Source organism: Salminus brasiliensis, chromosome 7, assembly GCF_030463535.1.
Source record: "Salminus brasiliensis chromosome 7, fSalBra1.hap2, whole genome shotgun sequence".
Classification (NCBI taxonomy): Eukaryota; Metazoa; Chordata; class Actinopteri; order Characiformes; family Bryconidae; genus Salminus; species Salminus brasiliensis.
This window is the reverse complement of record NC_132884.1, coordinates 34490860-34511775: the sequence shown is the minus strand read 5'-3', so window position 1 is coordinate 34511775 and position 20916 is coordinate 34490860. Positions and strand designations below refer to the sequence as shown.

At 39.1% G+C, this 20916-nt stretch overlaps 3 protein-coding genes across 6 annotated transcripts in view; 2 read left to right on the top strand and 1 right to left on the bottom strand.

The window, feature by feature from the left end:
• Positions 1-709: 709 nt before the first annotated feature.
• LOC140560335 (protein FAM3D) lies at positions 710-8412 on the top strand. Its single transcript, XM_072684728.1, has 9 exons — positions 710-842; positions 1024-1122; positions 1223-1270; positions 2899-3022; positions 3121-3179; positions 3331-3381; positions 4240-4315; positions 4455-4581; positions 8076-8412. Exons 1-9 carry the CDS (start codon positions 830-832, stop codon positions 8160-8162), a joined length of 684 nt encoding a protein of 227 aa, XP_072540829.1. The 5' UTR covers positions 710-829; the 3' UTR covers positions 8163-8412.
• Positions 8413-9189: 777 nt separating this feature from the next.
• Positions 9190-20845, top strand: LOC140560334 (actin-associated protein FAM107A). Of its 4 annotated transcripts, XM_072684723.1 has the most exons (7): positions 9190-9874; positions 11097-11154; positions 13203-13407; positions 15209-15368; positions 15694-15806; positions 19837-19970; positions 20123-20845. In XM_072684723.1, the coding sequence occupies exons 1-6, from the start codon at positions 9842-9844 to the stop codon at positions 19919-19921; spliced, it is 654 nt and encodes a 217-aa protein (XP_072540824.1). In that variant the 5' UTR covers positions 9190-9841; the 3' UTR covers positions 19922-19970; positions 20123-20845. The 4 variants fall into 4 exon arrangements, with proteins under 4 accessions (XP_072540824.1, XP_072540825.1, XP_072540827.1 ...); XM_072684724.1 differs by lacking the exon at positions 20123-20845 and having other exon boundaries at positions 19837-19989; XM_072684726.1 differs by lacking the exons at positions 19837-19970; positions 20123-20845 and having other exon boundaries at positions 15694-15718; positions 15800-16567.
• Positions 17797-20916, bottom strand: part of camk1a (calcium/calmodulin-dependent protein kinase Ia) — a 39640-nt gene continuing 36520 nt past the window's right edge. Inside the window, exon 12 of the mRNA XM_072684722.1 lies at positions 17797-20561. Coding sequence (XP_072540823.1) covers positions 20470-20561 — 92 coding nt within the window. The 3' untranslated portion in view covers positions 17797-20469. The remainder of the gene's footprint in view (positions 20562-20916) is intronic.

The window sequence follows — 20916 nt, the reverse complement described above, 5'->3', positions numbered from 1 at the left end:
TTTCTTCCGACACTAAGCTTTGTGGCAGTTGTGTAATCAGACAACTTCCCTCTAAGCTGTGCATACCAGCTGCCTGCAGTTAGACTTTCTAAACTTGAGCAGGTGTTTCATACCTACTGTGTTTTATCCTACCAGTATTGCTTTTCTTCTTTTATTCTGTGAACAGGGGTGGCAGAGTTGACATTAAATAGGACAGTGAGATCCAGCCTGGATCTGGATTAGACTTTCTTACAGGTGACTCGCAAAATGCATGCCTTAAAAAAAAGGTGCCTTGTCTCCTGTTTTGTACTGTACAGTTTTATGATGATGCTGGATAATGTGAACAAATTTTACTCTCTACACTGTATTTTATTGGCTGATGTGTTACTACTCACACGGTTTGCCTTCAGGCCTGTTATTTCAGGCACTTTGAAAGAATTTGTGATGGTGACTGCTGAGAATTTATTACTTGAGATTAAACGTATTTAAACCACTTTGTGTGTTTTAAATGTCAATCATTGTAAAGAAACATAGCGCCACTGTTATGTAAAAACCTTGTATCTCCATTTTGCTGTTTTTCAGTTTTTAACACTAACATTTTGACAGCACTTCTTTTTACTCTCTGTAAAATTCAGGATGAATGAATCAATAGAAATACTCCACAATGACGTTGAATAAAATCTTTTCACATTGGCTTAAGGGGGAGGGGGATTTGTTTGACTTCAGGGTGTGTAAATGTTGAAGCAGATCCTGGATAAGGTTTAACCTGGCAACATTACAGTAGAGCACTGAGGACTTCTAAAGACAATAACATGACCATTTAAACCTCATTTTAGAAAACCTCTGCAGGATGAGGCTGGGAGGTAAGAAGTCTGATCGTGTTTTGCAGTTTTTGGTGCTGTAATATATGTAATTTAATGTGACTTCGTCAGTGCTGCTTTGTTTTTTTTGTCCCTACCCACAGATTACAGCTCTAGCTCTAATTGAATTATTGTGCTTATTAATATGTGCTTGTAAAAGTGAGGTTCTCTGTTGTGTTTCCAGGGGTTGTCTCTGCTCTCGCAATTGTGATCACCCTCTTCGCAATATGGGGCATCTCTGTTAACAAGACTTATCTTTGGGCTCTTAAAGAGAATGAAAAATGTCAGTATGTCACTTGGCACATTCACTCTGCAACCTCCTTGCTTGTGTGTGTTGTTGAACTTCAGCTTTGCATTTCTCTAAAACCTCTCTCCTAATTCAGACGAGGTGCAATGCAAAGACATTCCTAGATCAGACTGCAGTCCTCCAGGTGAGCTTGATTGTTCTGCTGGAATCTGTCACTGAATTGTCTGTAGGATGGGGATACAGCCTAGTTGTGGAGTAAATTGCACTGTCCAGTTCAGTGTTGTACTGCATTTAGGATTTAGTAGTCTAAATCTAGGGTAAGTGCTTGCTGGGAAACAGCCTCATATGGTTACTTATGTGAATTCTTGGTTCTCAAGCCTAGTCCTGAAGTGCTGTTGCCTTAAATCTATTAATAAAGTTGCCACAAAGAGTGCTTTCACAAAGGAGGACACCATAGGTTTCCTAAACTATGCTGGATGGTTCTTTTAAGACCTATTTGTTGTAAAGGTTTTACTTTTTTAAAGGTACTGTAAGGGGCTAGATGATCCCTAGAGTATGCTTTTAATGACAACTGATATGAACCTTATAATTTTGTATAAATGTTTATGCCGGTTTATGTTGGTCTAAGTCATAAAAAGCTTGTTTACAGTAGATATCACGTAGCCTTATGAATCTTGCCCTGCAGTGAAGTGCTACCTAAAGTCTAAAGGTTCTGTAACCAATGATCTCTGCAGTCCCAGCGATTGAACCACTGAGAAACCTTTATTTTCAAGTGTGTAGAACTTTTGGTCATTTTCCTGTTCTAACGCAGTTTAATTCACGAAGAAGTGTTAGGTGTGTTAGTTGCTGGAAAACATTTGAAAATGTAATGCATTGGATTTTATAGACTTGCATGCATTCATCATTTCTATGTGAATAAAATATCACATTGGGACGTCAGTCAGTTTCAAAAATAAGTCAACTGAAATATGAATTTGTGATGTAATCTAAATTATTGATGTAGAAGATGAGTGATAACTACACATTTGGATTAGTACATGTAGTGCACGTAAAATGCAGGTTTTAGTTCACTGTTGCTGTCTTAAGAAAACCACATAAACCGATTAGCCATTACATTAAGACTGACAAAACAGGTCATCTGTAGTGGTAGATGTCATCAGTTCTTGAAGGTGATGAAGGTGTGAAACCCAGGCAAAATGAACAAGCATAAGAATCTGAGCCACTTTGACAAGGTCCGAACTGTGATGGCTAGACGACTTTAAAGCCTAGACGAGTTAGGGCCTCTCCAAAACATCACACAGGTCTTGTGGGGTTTTTCTGGTGTGTAGTGGTCAATACCTACCAAAAGGAGTCCAATAAAGGACAACCAATGAACCGGCAACAGGGTTATGGGCACCTAAGGCTCATTGATGTGATTCATGAAGGCCCCACTTCAGAACGGAACTCAGGACTTTAAAGACCTACTGCTAATGTCTTGGTGCCAGATACCACAGGACACCTTCAGAGGTCTTTTGTGGTCAGATCTGTTGTGGTGGCGCAAGGGGGGCCTACTCAATATTAGGCAGGTTGTGTTAATGTTATGGTTAATCGGTGTGTGTCAAAAATGGTCTTCAAACTTCAAACCGAAGCAGGAAATGTTTAGCTATTTTTATTGATCTCAACTGCCGTTCCCACATAATGCTGAATAATACGATAATAGTAATAAATACTATAATTATTATTATGTTACATGGCAGCAATTATGTGCTATACTTGACAACTAAAAGCAATCTAATAAACAATATCTTGATTAACTTTTCATGTTTTATGCAGTTCTGTTTAAGGCTCACCCAGGTTGCTGTCCTCATAAAATCTGCCCTGCAGACCAGTACCCCTTCTTTATCCGCAGTGGGGTAGCCAACATAGTGGGACCAAAGATCTGCTTTAACAACACGATGTATGTAGTAGAACATGGTGCTTTACTCATTCATATCATTGCAGAATTATATATTGGATGCTAGTGATCTGTGGCCTTAACTCAGATCTTTCTTGCAGTATAATGGGGGAGGTGAAGAATAATATCGGATGGGGTCTGAACATTGTGGTGGTGCAGGGTGAGTTTATTCAAAAATACAGTGTCAGAACAGTGTGTTTCTCTGTGCCAGCAGGTGTGTTAATTAATTGGCCTTTTAGCCCTGTGTGTATCAATCTGAGTACATGTACTGAGGTCATCTAATGTAAATCCTATTCACACTTTTTGCTCAGGTGAAACCGGTGAGATATTGAAGAGCAGCTACTTTAACACCCACTCTGGGGGTAAGAGTATTTTCTATGGCTGTAAGTTTTTTATGGGGATAGAAAAAAATAATTAAATACAGTCAGGAATCTGGAATAGTTTCTATATAAATCATTCTTATCTCTTAAATTCCCAACAGCTACACTAATATAGATGCCATAAAAGGGTTGTTTGTGGGAAGCCATATAAGAACCGAGATCTTTTAATGAATTTCACTGGTTCCTTCTTTTTGTAAAGGATGCACAAGTATAACACAAGTATAATACAACATAATGTTTAAAGAACCTGAGCATAACGTAAAGGCTCCTAAACCCTTAACCCCTAAATAATATAATAAAATAAAATATAATAATATAATATAATAAAATAATTATTTGAACATCTTTTTTATATTCTTTCAACTAAGCGATTCTTCAGACTTACAGAACCAAGTGGTTCTTCTGTGATTACACTAGAAAACTGACAATTGTAAAGAAACAGATGTTTTGCTAATTGCTAATAAACACTGAATTTTGACCGTAACCAAGTTCCTCTCTACATTCCCCAAAACATTACACCCTACTGATCTGATCTTCCTTTGCTTTGTGCAGTTTATTGCCTGTGGTTTAGAACACAGTATGACTTACTTCACTGCTTCACTGTGTAGAAGCTGAGTGGTGGGGTAGGCCTTATGTGTTCCTATCCCAATGTTTTACTGAATAGTTTGTGAATGTAATTGTTTATGCTTGTTTTAAAAGATACATTTTAAGCAAATAATTGAAGATTTGCACATGTATGTACCCAGATTGGTGTCAGTCCAAGCACAGTGTTTGTTTGCAACATTAGCCAATAATTAAAATCTTAGCCGACCGACTGCATTGATTTTTTTTATGTTGCAGGATTGCTTGAGTTTCTAAAGTCAGTACAAACAGGAAATAAAATTTTTGTGGCCTCATATGAAGACCCTGCAGTAGTGTGAGTAAACCCCTTCCAAACACCTACACATTCCAGCCCACCACATCAGGAAGAATGATACTGCATATTTTTCTTCAATAGGAAGATCGTGGAGCTCATGTTGTGTGTGTGTGCGTGTCTGCGTGTGTGTGCGCTACAGGTTGACTGATGAGATCAGGGAGATTTTTGCTGGCTTAGGGAGCACTATGAGCCGCTCGGTGAAGAGACGGGACACCTGGGTGTTTGCTGGGGCCGCAGGAATTGTTAAGGAGAGTCCATTTGAGAAGGTTTGAACTTCCACTGATCAGATAGTTAACTAAAGGCACTGTTAAACAACACTACCTACAGTAAAACTACACTTCTAGGACAGTAAGTATAGCCACAATAGGGTGTTTGTTAAATGTACTAAGGACAAGGGATGGGCTTTCGATCATACACTATTTGGACAAAAGTACTGGGACACATGTTTGGTCATTGTTTCCATTGAAATAAAGGGTAGTAAAAAGAGCTGAACCTGCTTTTGTTGAAGTAACTTTCTCTACTGCCCAGGGAAGCCTTTCAGCTGGATTTTAGAGCATTTCTGTCATTCATGTCAGAGCATAGTGCCAATAGCTTTTCACTCTGGTTTATCTGCTCCAGAAAGTCCTGTTCTATTGGCAGTACTTCTCGACAGCGACTAGACAAGCTGTACAATTGTACGGTTGAGATGTGTGTTGTGCTGGTTTCTGTCTTCTAAGTGTGTGTGTATGTGTGTGTATGTATATATATATATATATATATATATATATATATATATATATATATATATATATATATATATATATATATACATACATACACACACATACACACACACTGTATATATATATACACACACACTGTGTGCAGAATTATTAGGCAAATGAGTATTTTGATCACATCATCCTTTTTATACATGTTGTCCTACTCCAAGCTCTATAGGCTTGAAAGCCAACTACCAATCAAGTAAATCAGGTGATGTGCATCTCTGTAATGAGAAGGGGTGTGGTCTAACGACATCAACCCCCTATATAAGGTGTGCTTAATTGCAACTTAAGTGCAACTTCCTTTCCTTTGGCAAAATGGGTCAGAAGAGAGATTTGACGGACTCTGAAAAGTCAAAATTGTGAGATGTCTTGCAGAGGGATGCAGCAGTCTTGAAATTGCCAAACTTTTAAAGCGTGATCACTGAACAATCAAGCGTTTCATGGCAAGTAGCCAACAGGGTCGCAAGAAACGTGTTGGGGGAAAAAAAAAGCACAAATTAACTGCCCATGAATTGAGGAAAATCAAGCGTGAAGCTGCCAGGATGCCATTTGCCACCAGTTTTGCCATATTTCAGAACTGCAACGTTACTGAAGTATCAAAAAGCACAAGGTGTGTGATACTCAGGGACATGTGAAACAATGAGGGCACCCCTATTTTAAACATATGGACACTTAATCTTCATTTGAACGATACTGAGAGATGGAGGTAATATAACTAAACACATTTAATTCAAGATGTGTCTTTTCAAAAATCACTTGGAAAAATAAAATTTATAGACATTTTATACAGTGCAGATTTCTTCACATTCTTTCACATTTGTTGCTCCTTGAATTAAAATAAGACCACATCAGCTGCAAATGGGTACAGCTCTCTTTTATTTATTTTTTTACATTCCTGTTTCTGCACTTTCTAAATTCAGCTTTAAAATCCAGAAGAGAAAATCATTATATCTGGAGGACAAATCCAATAAAAAGGGTTGTCCACTAGGGGGCAGATTAGGCCTAATCATCTCGACTGAAAACAGAACGTCCACCTTGAACTTTGTCACCCTGACTGAGGTGCGTGAGAGTAAATAAGAAAGATGTCAGGTTGTTTTGAGGAGTTGTCTTCCATCACTCCATGTTTGTGTTTGCTAAAATGTTTTATGATTGATTTCTGAGTGTTTCAGTGAGCACATTAAACTCAATCAGTTTAACGCAAACAGTGATGAATTCAGCACTATGTCTGGCTGGAGGGCACTGTCTGTACATCTTGTTAACTTTAAGAGTAGACAAAGGGATGGGCAGAATTCAATATTTAAGATAACCGTTACCTGTGCCACAGAGCTTTGTCTTTTTTTTAACAGATAACAGTCTACCACAGAGGTGCAGAAACCTAATAAACAAGTCTGTTTGAGGTTTCTTAACTTAATGATATATTAGGGGGGGATTATGTGCTTTAAGCCTCTTGTTACATATCAACTGTAAAGAACAGCAATAATGTTCCTGGGTCTGATTGACCCAATGCATATTTAACCAACTGAAAGTAGTTTTAAAAATCCAATAAACATTATCTTTAGCATAATTAATATCAGTGTAATTAATATTAAGTGTAATCAGGGTACACCCATTCCAGATCGTTTAGAATAACAGATTTACTTAGAATAATTGATATGACTTTATTAGAAGGCTGCATACATAGAGGCTTAATAACACATTCATAAGCATTGAATACAGTATTTAGAAAGCAGTACTTTTTTTACTATATTTATAAATTGCTTATGCCAGTTCTCGCTACATGACACAACACGTTTTATGAAATCAAGCAGTGTTAATGTATCGACATAACGTGTGAAATGTCATATTTATATGTATAATTAGTGTATTTCAATTTATGTAAATATATTTAAAACACTATGTGTACATTTTGCTTATTTTAATTAAACATGTCTGTGAAGTCTTGGTCTCTCTCAGCAGTGTCATGAGGACAGTGCTTATTTAAAATTGTGTTTTTTGGCTTCATGAAGGAATTTGATGCACTAAGGTTTGCTTCATTTCTAACACTGTTGTAAAGCACAATTCCCATAGGACGTAAAGTTATATAAGACGCGTATTTATTTACAAATAATACAGATCAGTTCTTTGAATGATTTCGACCACCTTCATTAACCCATTAAAAGCCTGTGGATCATAGACAGACCAAATGTGTTATTACTAACCAAAGAATGGTCCCACCTGTTTCTACAGAAGTCCCTGTAGTTACTGAATAATATGCTAATAGGGTTAAAGGGTTAAGCAGAATTCAGTATAAATGTATTAAGAAGGCTCTTCCATGCTTTATAGCCTTGTTTGGGCCTCTCTTAAACCATATCAACAATGTTTTAAATATGATATTGATAACCATATTTAAATATAATATCATGAATATGACAACACATGCATATCATTACATCTCATTTGTTATATGAAATGTTGAAGTACTGGTGTAAGCTTTTATAAATGTGTGAATATTCAATTATTGCTTTAGAAATACATTATTCAATGCTTATGAATGTATTTTAAAGCCTTTCAAATAAAGTGTGCTAAACTTGCTCAAATTTCTATTGTTTTTTTCTGTACATCGGCAAAAACTAGATGTGCAACTCATTTGCTTTATTGATTTATATCGTGTACAAACTGTCACACTTTTGATGTATTTTCTGTCACAGGGGTGAGTTGACTAATCCCAAAAAATCATATTTACTGTTCTGAGTCAATCTGTGAATTGGCCCACAACATAACAGATGGGTTAGCATTCCTGTATTCACAGCCTGAAGGTGCTGCTGTCATTGTAGACTTCACCTTCAGAGCGTGTTGACTGAATTGCTAAATGACAGTGTGGGACAATTGTATGCTAAAAATACTTTTACTTTTAACATGTTTATTAAGCTGTATTAAGGATTCGAAGGCAGGAAGGGATTGTAATGCCTGTTTAAAAGTTTGTCTGGAAAGTCTGACTGTTTTCTTTAACTGTGTAGCTCGTTGCTAATGATGAGAAGAGCAACGTGTATGGAGACTGGCCAGAGATGAGGGAGGTGGGTGGCTGCTTTCCCAGAAAGATCTGACCGACACTAAACGAGCGTGTTCTGCAGCAGCCAACCGGGGATCGTTAAAAACATGGAGCATTTCAAACGTGGGACTTAAAAGCTTTGAAGTTTGGAAGTGCTGCAAAGTGTTCGCATATGGATGCCTGCGTGTGACGGTCATGTACTGCCCACAGTCTGTGCGTCCTGCTGTTAGTGTCACATGGCTCGGATCAAATTTTCACCAGCTTTCAGAAATAAAGAATAAAGAATAAAGTAAAAAATAAAAAAAGTTGATCTGCTGTATTTTATTGTGAGGCAGTGCGATCAATCTAAATGAATGTGATGAATTTCTCTTTTTCCTCACTCTCTTTCCCTATTTCTGTCTCTCTGGTATCCTTTCACTCTCGCGTGCTGTCTCTTACTGTGTTTCCAATGTCTCTGTCTTTCTGGATTCTCTTTTTTACCATCTGTCTCGGTCTCAACAGTTTGTTCTTTCTTATGTTATTCCTTCTTTCTTTCTTATAGATTTTTGCTGATTTTCTCTTTTTCTCTTTTCCTTTCACTCTCTCTCTCTTGGAATCTCAACAATTTCTCTCCCTCATTTCTTCCTCTCTCTTCTTATTCCCTCTTTCTTTATATCCTTTCGCTCTCGCCTGCTATGTCTTATTGTATTTCCTGTTTGTCTTTTTGTTTAAAACTCTTTCTTTCAGTCTCTCTTTCTCAACAATTTCTTCGTCGTTGTCTCATTCGCTCTTACTCTCTCTTATTCTTCTGCTATCACATTTCTCTTTCTTCTCTCACTCTCTTTCTTTGACTCAACAATTTCTCTCTTTCATACCCTTTTGCTCTCGCGCCCCCTTTCTTACTCTATTTCTTTCTTCCTTTTGAACTTTTTGTCTCATACTCTTTCTTGCACTCTGTTTCTCACAGTTTCTCTCACCATCGTTCCCCCAGTCTCTCTTTTTCTCTTTTTTCATTTCCTCTCTCACTCATATTCTTTTGCTCTTGCGCTCTTATACTCTTATTTTTCTTACTCTTATATTATTTTCCTTCTTGAAATCTAACTTCTATTTCGTTCACTACTACTACATTCTACTGTATTTCCTTTATTATTATTATTATTATTATTGGCTTTTGCACCCTTTCTACATTTCCAGCTATGTTCTGGACTCTGTCTCACATTTTCGTTCATTCTCCTTCTCACACCCTCTTTCTTTCTCTCTCCCTTACTCTGTTTTTGTCTCTTTCTTTCCCTCTCACACTTTTGTTACTCTCATACTACTTCTGTCACACTATCCCTGTCTCAACAGTTTCTCTCTCCCTCATTTCCCCTGTCTTCTTCCTCTCTCTCTCTCGCTGTATTTTCTCTATTACTTCTTTCACTCTCACAATCTCATTCTGTCTTCTTTGTCTCACACTTTCTCTGACCCTTTTTCCTTCTGTCTTTTTCTTCTCATTCACACTTACACACTCGCACTCTTTCTCCCCTCCCTCCCTCTTTCTCATTGGAAGGCACAGTAATAATGCAATCTCTAATTCAGTGTGTATTCCAGGCCTGAGTTGTTTGGAGGGTGGGTGTGTGTGTGTGTGTGTGCACAGAGTTTAGTGTCGCGAGTACACACTTTTCTGCCTCCTGTCTTCGTCACCGCTTCAGCAGAAGAGAACCCCTAAACACCCTGGACCTAACCTAGAGGAGTGACCAGCGAGAGGACAATGCCATGGGCAACATGGGGGTGACCCATGGAAAGAAAGTAAGGAATTTGCTCAGTTATCTTGGCATCAGGTTTGGGGAAGTGATTTGTTATCAACAGTATCTCTTCTGTGATCTTAAATCTATTTAAAATGGAAATGGTTTATTGTTTCAGTGCATGTCCAAATGTTTGTGGACACCTCTTTTAATGAATGCAGTCAGCTACTTTAAGCTGCACCCATTGCACTGACACACATGTGCACACACACAACCTAGCCAATAGAATAGCAGATAAACATGAACCTATTGGCACCATGCTTAATGCCAGGCATGGGCTAGAGGGGTATAAAGCCCCCTGCATTGAGCTGTGGAACACTGAAACTGGTTTCCGGAATGATGGTTGGTGCTCCATCCAGTACTTTTGGGATGAGGTGAGGTGGGGATCAGCTAACATCTTGACCTCATTAATGCTCTTGCCGCTTAATGTAATCAAATCCTCACAGAAATGCTCCAAAGTCTAGTAGAAAGCATTTTTCCCTGTACAGTAGACAGTTACTCCAACAAAAGCAGGGTATACTTTTTTTAAGACACTTGATTTCGGAAGAAACATCGAAGGAGCTGGTGTCCCAGTACTTTTGTCCAAATATTGTAAGTATATATAAAAAATCAATGCTGCCATTGCACAAGACTGGTATCATCTCTGCACTAAATGCTTACAATATTCAGAATACTGTGTTTTGCAATTTTGCTTTTAAACGCCGCTTTCTCACAGTTGGCCTGTTTGTTGTAACACTTCCATCACCTCTGGCTCACTCTGCTCTCAAACAGCTTAGTCTAAAGACTGATTGCGACTTCTCTGTGCCATTTCAGAGAGTAAACAATTTTTCAAAAGAAAATGGGAGAGATTGTTTGGCCGGGTCAGTAATGAGGTGGCTGGACGCCAGCTGGTTCCGCTAGCATTTTAGGCCAATATGATTAACCCAGCATGGTGTGTACACACACACACACACACATGCATACAATAACTCTCTTGTGCCACTGTGTGAGTTTCCTCTAGAAGCACAAGGCTGTTGTCCTCTTCATCAACGGCATTGGAAATTATTTATGAAAGTCTGGAAGAGCTGAAGATGAGAATGCAAAATAAGCACTGCCTTAATGAAACACACTTTAATGGAATGAATTGAAATGAAAGACTGGCACTGCATATCTTACGGGAGTCCACACGTCTTTCACCAGTGTCTAAAGCTATTTGTAATAGAATTTATGTCATATGGTGTTCACAGGCCAGCCATAGTGATCAGCACCTGCGTTCGGGATGTGCACAGCCTCTTATCGGACCAGGTACTAATTTGAATTTCATATTAATTTATTGGAATGTCTAATTGCTGGTGTAACAAAAGAATCAACCATTAATTATAGTAATGTAACTCCAATTTGCTTTTAGTTAAATGTTAAAAGGCTTCTAACAGGGTAGACATGTGTCTAGAAAGCTGAACAGCATAAACAAATAAAGTTATAATAAAATTAATATCAGGGATGTCTTTAGATTTGATTAGTGGTGATATAGTGGATGAATAAAGTACATTTATTGACACTCATGACAAAACAATTAACTGAGGAGGAGTTGTTGTATTTGAATTAAGCTCCATACACTATATTGCCAAAAGTATTCGCTCGCCTGTCTTTGCACGCATATGAACTTAAGTGACATCCCATTCTTAATCCATAGGGTTTAATATGATGTCGGGCCACCCTTTGCAGCTATAACGGCTTCAACTCTTCTGGGAAGGCTTTCCACAAGGTTTAGGAATATTATGGGAATTTTTGACCATTCTTCCAGAAGCATATTTGTGAGGTCAACCCTCAGGTCAGGACTCTGTGCAGGCCAGTCAAGTTCTTCTACTCCAACTCGCTCATCCATGTCTTTGTGGACCTTGCATTGTGCATTGGTGCGCAGTCATGTTGGAAAAGGAAAGGGTCATCCCCAAACTGTTCCCCCAAAGCTTTGAGCATGAAATTGACCAAAATCTCTTAGTATGCTGAAGCAGTAAGAGTTCCTTTCACTAGAACGAAGGGGCCAAACCCAACTCCTGAAAAACAACCCCACACCATAATCCCCCCTCCACCAAACTTTACACTTAACACAGTGCAGTCAGACAAGTACTGCTCTCATGGCAATCGCCAAACCCAGACTCGTCCATTGGATTGCCAGATGGAGAAGCATGATTCGTCACTCCGGATAACACGTCTCCACTGCTCTAGAGTCCAGTGGCGTGCTTTACACCACTGCATCCGACGCTTTGCATTGCACTTGATGTAATGTAATGGTGATGTAAGGCTTGGATGCAGCTGCTCGGCCATGGAAAACCCAGTCCATGAAGCTCTCTACGCACTGTCTTGAGCTAATCCGAAGGCCACATGAAGTTTGAAGGTCTGTAGTGATGCACAATGCGCCTCAGCATCTGCTGACGTGGCCTACCACTTCAGCGCACTTCAGAGTTGCTGTCGTTCCCAATTGTTTCACTTTGTAATAAATACCACTGACAGTGGACTGTGGAATATTTAGTAGCAAGGAAATTTCACCGCTGGACTTGTTGCACAGGTGGCATCTTATCATGCATGGTACCATGCTGGAATTCACTGAGCTCCTGAGAGCGACCTATTCTTTCACAAATGTTTGTAGAAGCAGTCTGCATGCCTAGGTGCTTGATTTTATATACATGTGGCCATGGAACACCTGAATTCAATTATTTGAATGGGTGAGTGAATACTTTTGGCAATATAGTGAATAATGTTCCATTCAATTCTGTCAACTCCTTGGTGCATTCATGTTTTTGGGTCATTGAGTATATATCATTTACATCTCACTATATCTTATTATTATATATTTTATAAATATGCTAATTGTTGTCATGATATGATGAGATGTTTGATACGATTTCCATCTGCAGTCTATAAGTTATTACTGTGTATATACAATAACACCTATTATAAACTTACTAATATCAATGTGAATGGTCGTGTTAAAAATAACGTTAAAGTTGTATGTAATGCAATTTTCTGGATCATTTCCATTGGTCAGTTCACTATGAAAGGTTTATGTAATTTAACGGGCATCTGGTGTTGTCAATCAGTATAAAAAATGAGTTGAGGACTGTATGTTTTTGTGATTGATTAGCCAAGTACTCAACTCAGGTCCTGAATGCCTCTTTGCTGTTCAGGATATACACATATCAGCCCTAACATTAATACCATCTGCCTAATATTGAGTAGATCCCCCTTTTGCTGCCACACCAGATCTGACTATTGAGGCTTGATCTCCACAAGACCTCTCTCTCACACTCTCTCTCACTCTCTTTCCCCCCTCCTCTGTGGTTTGTGTCCCTCAGACTCAGGCTGTGATCTGGGCTCTGGACTCTGCTCTGATCAGAGATGGGACAAAGACGAAGACCTGGATCAGAACCAGCCGCTGGTAGAGCATGTAGACGAGGCCTATTATGAAGAGCTCATTAGGCCCAAAAAATTGCCCAATCCTGTTAAGGCTTCCAGAAGCCATCGGGAGCTCCATCGAGAGCTGCTCATCACTCACAAAAGGTACACAGACAGACAGAGCACACACAGTAAACACACTCTCCCTATTAAAATGAAAACCGTCTTTATATTCCAAATATGAACGAAATACACTGTAACATATGTTAAATGTACAGATTTTATGTGACCCCAGATAGGTTGAGGTATGTGGCTGCTACAATATACACAGTCATATCAGAATAGTATGTATTTGGAATGAAGTCTGCCTATTATATCAACTCCACTTCCCATATAGGAGCATTTTGTGGTTCTATAATTCCAGACTGTATCCATCTGTTTCTCTGCATACTTGGCCTCCTTGCACCCTGTTCTTTAATGGTCAGGACCCCACAGGACCACCACAGAGCAGGTATGATTTGGGTGGTGGGTTAATCTTAGCAGTGACACTGACTGGCATAGCAATGGTGTGTTAGTAGCGTGTTCTGATGCGTGTTTAACACTCTGTCCACTCTCTGTCCACTCTATTAGATACTCCTACTTAGTTGGTCCACCTTGTAGATGTAAAGTCAGAGACAGAAGCTCATCTGTTGCTGCACGGTTTGTGTTGGTCAACTTCTAGTCCTTCATCAGTGCTCACAGGACTCTTCCCACCGGACGCTTTAGGCTGGATATTTACAGTTAGTGGACTATTCTCAGTCCAGCAGTGACACTGAGGACTCCAGCAGCACTACTGTGCCTTGCGCACTTGTACCATCTTAACACTACTAACACACCACCACCATGTCAGTCAATGTCACCACCCAAATAATAAAAAAAATTCAAATCTGAGCAAATTGGAGATGTTTACCCTGAGACTTTACATCTACAAGGTGGACCAACTAGGTAGGAGAATCTAATAGAGTGGACAGAGAGTGGACACAGTGTTAAAAACTTGTACCAGCGCAGAACATGCTACTAACACACCATTACTATGTCAGTCAGTGTCACAGCAGTGCTGAGATTGACCCACCACCCCAATCATACCTGTTTAGATGTGTTCTGGCTCTCAGCTGGATCTGGGACTTTTACACAAAGTTATACAATCCATGCAGCTCAAGTTTGTGCTTGAGCTTCTTTAAAGCAGAACGGGACACACCACCAAATACTAAATTCTACTTTGCACCCAAACAATCATGCTGATAATTTAATTTGTAATCTGTAATCTGTAACTGTAACAATGTGAAATTTAAAAAAAAATAATTAATAATAATTAATAAATAATAATAATATAAGCATTAAAACTAGTGTAGTGGACCTCACTGCATACAGTGTCCCACTGGGAAACACTGGTTCCTGCAAAAACACCAGGGTTCTTCAGTTCTAGTCTTGGAGGCCCAGTGTCCAGCACAGGTTGGTGATTTTCCCTGCTCATCTGTTAATTGCCAGGTTTAGTGAGTGTGTTGGATTTAAGGAACTTCAGTGACAGTGGTTCTAATTCTGTAGTGTAACTCGCTGGACTTTTTGTTCAGCTATAAATATATCCCCCTTTGGGGAGTTGCAGAGGACTTACATTGTCTACAGTCTGACCCTCAACATGTTCTGACCTAATTACAGTCCTTAATATTTGTAAAGCTTTCATCAGCACCCCTTTTCCTCTGCTTGCCCAAAAAAAGACAGCCTCATACTTCTTATCTTTCTTAACCTACAGAAAGGGCGAAACTAGCTTAAAAAAAGTCTCCCACATAGTCTCAGATGGTCTAATAATGTAAAGGCCGCCCCCTAAAGGCCACTGTTGGAATGCACACAGTTTAATCAGCTACATGTTTTTTGTGGTCGTGTTTTTCCCAGCTAAAACTGTAAAAGTATAATAATATGATATTGTCAGAGGAGCAGTGGTGGAGGAGAAGCCGGAGCTGCAGAGGGTACTAGAGCAGAGGAACAGAGCTTTGGCTCTGAGGCAGGAACGTGAGAAAGAGGAAGAGAGGAAGAAGCGAAGATCTCCTTTGGAGCAGGAGCTGCTGAGGAGACAGCAGAGACTAGAGAGGGTAAAAATTGCTATAATGATAGCTTTTTGGATTTTTAATCTTTTTATATTTTAATTTAAAAAAAGTATGTATTGTATATAAAGTGTTTCTCTGGTTTCTTCCAAAAGTGACCAAAAGGTCTCAGAATCTCTGCCCTGGCCTAAAGCTTGTTTAACCCACTTCTAGTTTGATGTCTTCTCATACATGATCAAGACTGTGATGACATGGGGACATCACGGCCCTTGGCAAATGCCTTGACTTTTATGTCCTAGTTCACTCTGTGTGAGCAAGACACATCACTGGGATTCACCCTGACCCAAATCTTACTGTTGCTTTTCTTTTCCAGCTGGAAAGAGAGATGGAGGAGGAGAGAGAGAGGCTGAAGAGAGCGCCCGAATTCATCAGGGTGAAGGAGAGTCTGAAGAGGACAGCAGTAGCAAACGCTGTGGAGAAAGAGCTGTAGGTTGTTTTCTCACTGTATTACTCGGCACGGCACGACTGTGTTCACACTGTGAACGGCGGTGGAGATCCAGTTGGCATAGGTAGTCTGTATTTACACCTAATACCGGATGTGGTTGGTGGAGATGGCAAAGTTGATTCATGGTAAAAAAATAAATAAATTGGATGGTCTGCTTTAGTATGTTGGATAGGCTTGATTAGAACTACTGTGCAGCTGAACAAGACTCTATTGCATGTTTTATCTGTTGCACCTTAAAACCCTTTAGAAGAGACTTAAAAATGCGAGAAAGATGCTTCTAGATAAATATATCCAGTAGCAACCTGCCTGATTCCTGAGCCTAGAATGATTGAACAGATGGAGCAGATGGAACACAGTCTGCTGTGCTTTTGCACTTATTTTGAACAGGTTCCATCAAATTTGCACTGACACACACACATGCACACACACTAACACCTGATTAATGAGAACTGACTAACATATGTGTTTTCTCAGTATGCTGGGTGACAGCATTTCTCTGGTGTCATATTTGGTAACACACACTTCTCTTGTTTCACCTAATCAGATTAAATGACTAGTTTTTCACACACATTCTGTAATCACACTTGTATCACAGGCTTGTATAGAGCCTTTTTGTTATGTAATAATCAGTAAAAATGTTAAATCCTAATATAAACAAAAAGAACATTAATATACACACTGGAAAATGAAGGAAAATTGTAATTACTAAATTAGTTGCTAAATATTAATAAAACATAGGAAAGATGACTAACATAAAAATAAAATAAAAGTAATTTATATGTAAGAAAATCTGCCATTTATGTTTTCATGAGATTTATTTTATATTGTATATGTTATTGAATCTGGCAGTTGTTCTTTACATTGTGTCAGAATTTCATAATAAATGGACCAATAGAAATGCTCCAAACTTACTTAAAATCTTTTTCTGTTGACATCCAGTAAAAGGTTTTTCCTTCTTCTCTACAGTTGCCATTTTGCAAATGCAAGGTTTTTATGTGAAAGCTAAGATATACACCAATTAGCCATAACATTAAAACATAATGTAAAGTAACTCTGAATAACATCTCGTTACAATGACCTCTGTCAGGGGTTGGATATAGTTCAGTTCTTAAAGATGATGTGTTAAGAACAGGGGAAATGGGCAAGCCTGAGAATCGGAGCAACTTTGACTAGAGCCAAGTTGCGATGGCCAGACGACTGGGTCAGACCATCTCCAAAACCACAGACAGGCTCTTCCCAGTGTTGTGGTCAGTATCTACCAAAAGTTGAACTGGCAGCAGGTTCATGGGCGTCCAGAGCTCATAGAGGCGCATGGGGAGCGAAGGCTAGCCTGTCTGGTCTGATCTCATAGAACAGCTACTGTAGCACAAACTGCTGATAAAGTTCATGCATTTCTTTGTGTGATTGGAGGCCTAAAAACACTGAATCATATTATTAATATTTTGAGCAGTAGTCATTTCTGCAAATAAATGCTTTAAATAGTCATAGAAATTTGGGAGAAATGCTGTTAGTGGTTTAAAGAATAAAATGTTTACTCACATTTAAATAGTAAAACCAGACGAAGCTTTATATATAAATACATTTTTGCTATTAATTGTCCTCATCATTTGACATTTGAACCCTGTAGCTGCTCTGGACAGTGACTGTCCTGAATTAGTCTGTGTGACTAATTCTGTATGAACAGACCAATAGGAATGCTCTAAGGTATTGGGAATTAAATTAAAAGAATTTTTTCCTTCTGCTGTAAAGTCCCCATTTTGGAGATGTTTTTCGTTGGACATCTACACTATATATAATGTGTGTGTGTGTGTATGTGTGTATGTGTATATATACTTATATATACACTTGTGGGGCCCCCTGGTGGACCTTAAGCAACTTATTATAACAGGCCTGAGTGTGAATGTGTACACAAACCCTTTGTTGTTGTTGTTTTTTTTTTTCTTAACCTGAAATTACCAACCATAGCCTGGCTTTGCATAGCACTTTGATGTGACCTTTATTTGCACTGTACACATAAATCTTACTGAAAAACACAATGCATAGACAAGAGTGTTTATTTCAGAACCTGCTACAATATCCTCAAGGGTACAAATCATTGGCTCTTTGTTACTCCATCAATAACCCATGATGCATTGCATCCATACATTTGTAGCTCAAAACAGCTTTTACAAAAAAGATATACAATCTTCCTATACATAATTTCTTTATGTATAATGCACATAGCTGTGTTTCCCTTTCGAAATCCACAAGTGCATCTGTTTTCCCGTAAAACTGAACGCAGTTGAAAATTTACTCAAAGGGGGTTAAAAAAAAAAATCAAACATCAAATCAGGAAGAATTAAAGGCTTATTAGTGGGTAATAGTTGTAGCATACACACTTTTGTTAAGTCTGAGCCATTCAAGTTAAAAGCCTAAAGTAGTGAGTTCCTGTTTCTTAGCTGTAATACTGTGCTTGCCAGCGCTAAGCATTACTCAGTTATACATGTGCTTGATTTTAATGTAGGATGACACTCACTTCTCCAGTTATTACAGTAGCCGAGTTGGATGGACGGAGTCCTCTCCTGCCCATTAGACTACACTGGACTACAGGTTATGTTGTAGCAGAAGTATAATTAATACTATTTTAAGGAACTGTCTAATGGCTGTTTTCTTCTATTACTGGATGGTTAAATTTGCTTTGAAATAAGAAAGAAACAGACTGAACAAACTGAAATCGAAAAACAAGCCAACAAAATAAGTGTGTTAAGGTCGTTATATTGTTCCTAACCTTTCAGAATCAATTATATAGAGGAAATACTTTAACAGCCCTGGACAACATCTGTGTACAAACCATAGTCCATGTAATATGAAGGGGGGAAAAATGACAGTTATTTATCAGGTGCATTTCACGCAGTATTCAAAAATGTGGCCCCCTCGATAGTGCCAAAATACTTTGTGTCTCCAACGTCATATACAGTAAAAGTTTCAGTCAGTCTTTTTTTGTTGTTGTTTTGTTATATTAGCATAGTGGTAGTAATAATTTCTATATCTCATGTTTATCATCGCTTATGTAAACATTTACGAGGTCATGCAAACATTAGACGTCTTCTCAGAGGAGCACAATACAGATTACAACCAACAGCCCAAACCTGAGATCCCTGCCCAAACACCTTAAAGACCTAACAAGCCTTCAAGATTCAGGACTAACCCCCTGCACTCCATTCTCAGTCACTTAGTCTTAGAGTGACTGTTGTGAAGTGTTCACTGATGAAAGCAGGAGCTACTGATACTTATTAAATGCACAAATCAAGGTTACTACATGGTTCTAAATGGTTACTTCATGGGTACATGGAAGGGGTGTAAGGGCCTTCCTAACACTGAAAGACACCAAGAAAAGATCATGCAGTTTTAATAAAGATTCCTAAATGGTCCTTGGCTTAGCTCATAGCTTTAATGTTATGTGAAGATTCTTAAACTTTTCTGTTCTTTACTATTGTATGTCTCGCTTTTTTAAGACAGTGGTCCTCAGGGCTTAAAAGATGGTCCAGATTTTAGCTCTATCCCTACATGCCAAGAGATAAAATAAAGCAACAATATGGACCATCTCGAAGGCCCAGAAGAGTGATCTGAGAGCCACTGCTTTAAGGAGCCATCTATTGAAATGTTCCTTAGGAAACCAACGATGGTTCTTCTATTACATTGCCCTAGAGAACAATTTTTGGAACGTTTACCATTAACTTGGTTGCTTAATGCAGTGGTTCTGGTGTACGTTTTTACTCAATCCCTTTTTGTTGTGAGTTTGCTTGGAACAAACATCTGGACCCTTGAGGTCCCTGTGGTCCACACTCAAAGAACCATTGGAGCAAGTGACCAAGATAAATGTACCTATACCCATTTGCCAAACTTTTAGTCTCCTACTGTCTTCTTCATCGTGTTTACATATGCTGATGTTGGGTGAAGGTACGGCCCAGGGATCTCAGTTTGAGCCTTTGACAGGACACTCATTCTGTCTCTCTCCATTGACTTCCATAGACCTGAAACCACAGTCCCCATCACACGTGAGGAGGCTCCAGCTCAAAGCTGTGCATCACCAACCGATGTTACAAAACCAGTCTGACGCAGAACACAGAGTCAGGAATACAGACACTGCATAGACCACACATCAAGTAAATACACCATGGATTAAGGCAAGGGGACTTCAAAAATCAAGCTTAACATTGAATACGGGGGGGAGGGTATGATCACCTTGAGTTTCATAAATGCTCTTCTTGTCAATGTCTATGCTACCAAAGCCTGACCTGTTTGATTTCTTACACAGAGTGAACTCTCCTCATAGGTCAGGAACCAGATTCTTCACAGCTCTCACAGCTGAACACAAAAACATGGTTTTCTTTGGTTGGGATACAAAGCATAGCAAAACAGACAAAACCATCGAGGGAGTTATAAGAGAATGAGAAGGAAATGTCAAGTCAGCATCTTCGAAGCCCTCTCGAACATCCGCTCCTCTCCTCCTCATTCCGCATTTCTTTCCCCTTGCATTGGCTCCCTCTGTTGGACACTGACGGGACAGCTCTGCATTCAGGGCCAGACTGGTGGTGGTAGGAGTGTTTGTGTGTGATGAAATCTGCTGGGTTCCTCTGGGTTCTGCGCACCTCTTGGTCTCTCTCAGACCCTGCTGGCGGGTCGACAGCAGTACGCACAGCTTCTTAGACTGTCCCGGTCAGCGCTCCCCCGACGACCATCACCAGCTGGAGAACCTATCCAGACATGAGTCCAAATCAGCTCAGATATATGCAGAGTGTGTTAGGTGTGTGTGTGCTATGTAACTGCCATACAGTATAGAAAGCATATTCAGTTCTGCCCTCGAGCTACAAGGTAGCATACATAATTGTTTATGCATTACATTAATTGGTGGTTATAAAAAGTATTGGGACACCTGCTCATGTATTGTTTCTTCACAATCAAAGCTATTATAAAAGTTTTACCCTGCTTTTGTTGGAGTAACTGTCCACGAAAGGCTTTCTACTAGATGTCTACTACAAACCGGATTCCAAAAAAGTGGGGACACTAAACAAATTGTGAATAAAAACTGAATGCAATGATGTGGAGATG

What these genes read in the sequence shown, in the direction of transcription:
- LOC140560335 (XM_072684728.1), top strand. An exon ending in ATCAGACTGCAGTCCTCCAG is followed by an intron (nt 1,271 to 2,898) that starts GTGAGCTTGATT and finishes TGTTTTATGCAG; the next exon opens with TTCTGTTTAAGGCTCACCCA. An exon ending in AGGAGAGTCCATTTGAGAAG is followed by an intron (nt 4,582 to 8,075) that starts GTTTGAACTTCC and finishes TTAACTGTGTAG; the next exon opens with CTCGTTGCTAATGATGAGAA.
- LOC140560334 (XM_072684723.1), top strand. Translation starts at nt 9,842, where the DNA reads ATGGGCAACATGGGGGTGACCCATGGAAAGAAA. An exon ending in CTGCTCATCACTCACAAAAG is followed by an intron (nt 13,408 to 15,208) that starts GTACACAGACAG and finishes TGATATTGTCAG; the next exon opens with AGGAGCAGTGGTGGAGGAGA. An exon ending in AACGCTGTGGAGAAAGAGCT is followed by an intron (nt 15,807 to 19,836) that starts GTAGGTTGTTTT and finishes TGACTTCCATAG; the next exon opens with ACCTGAAACCACAGTCCCCA.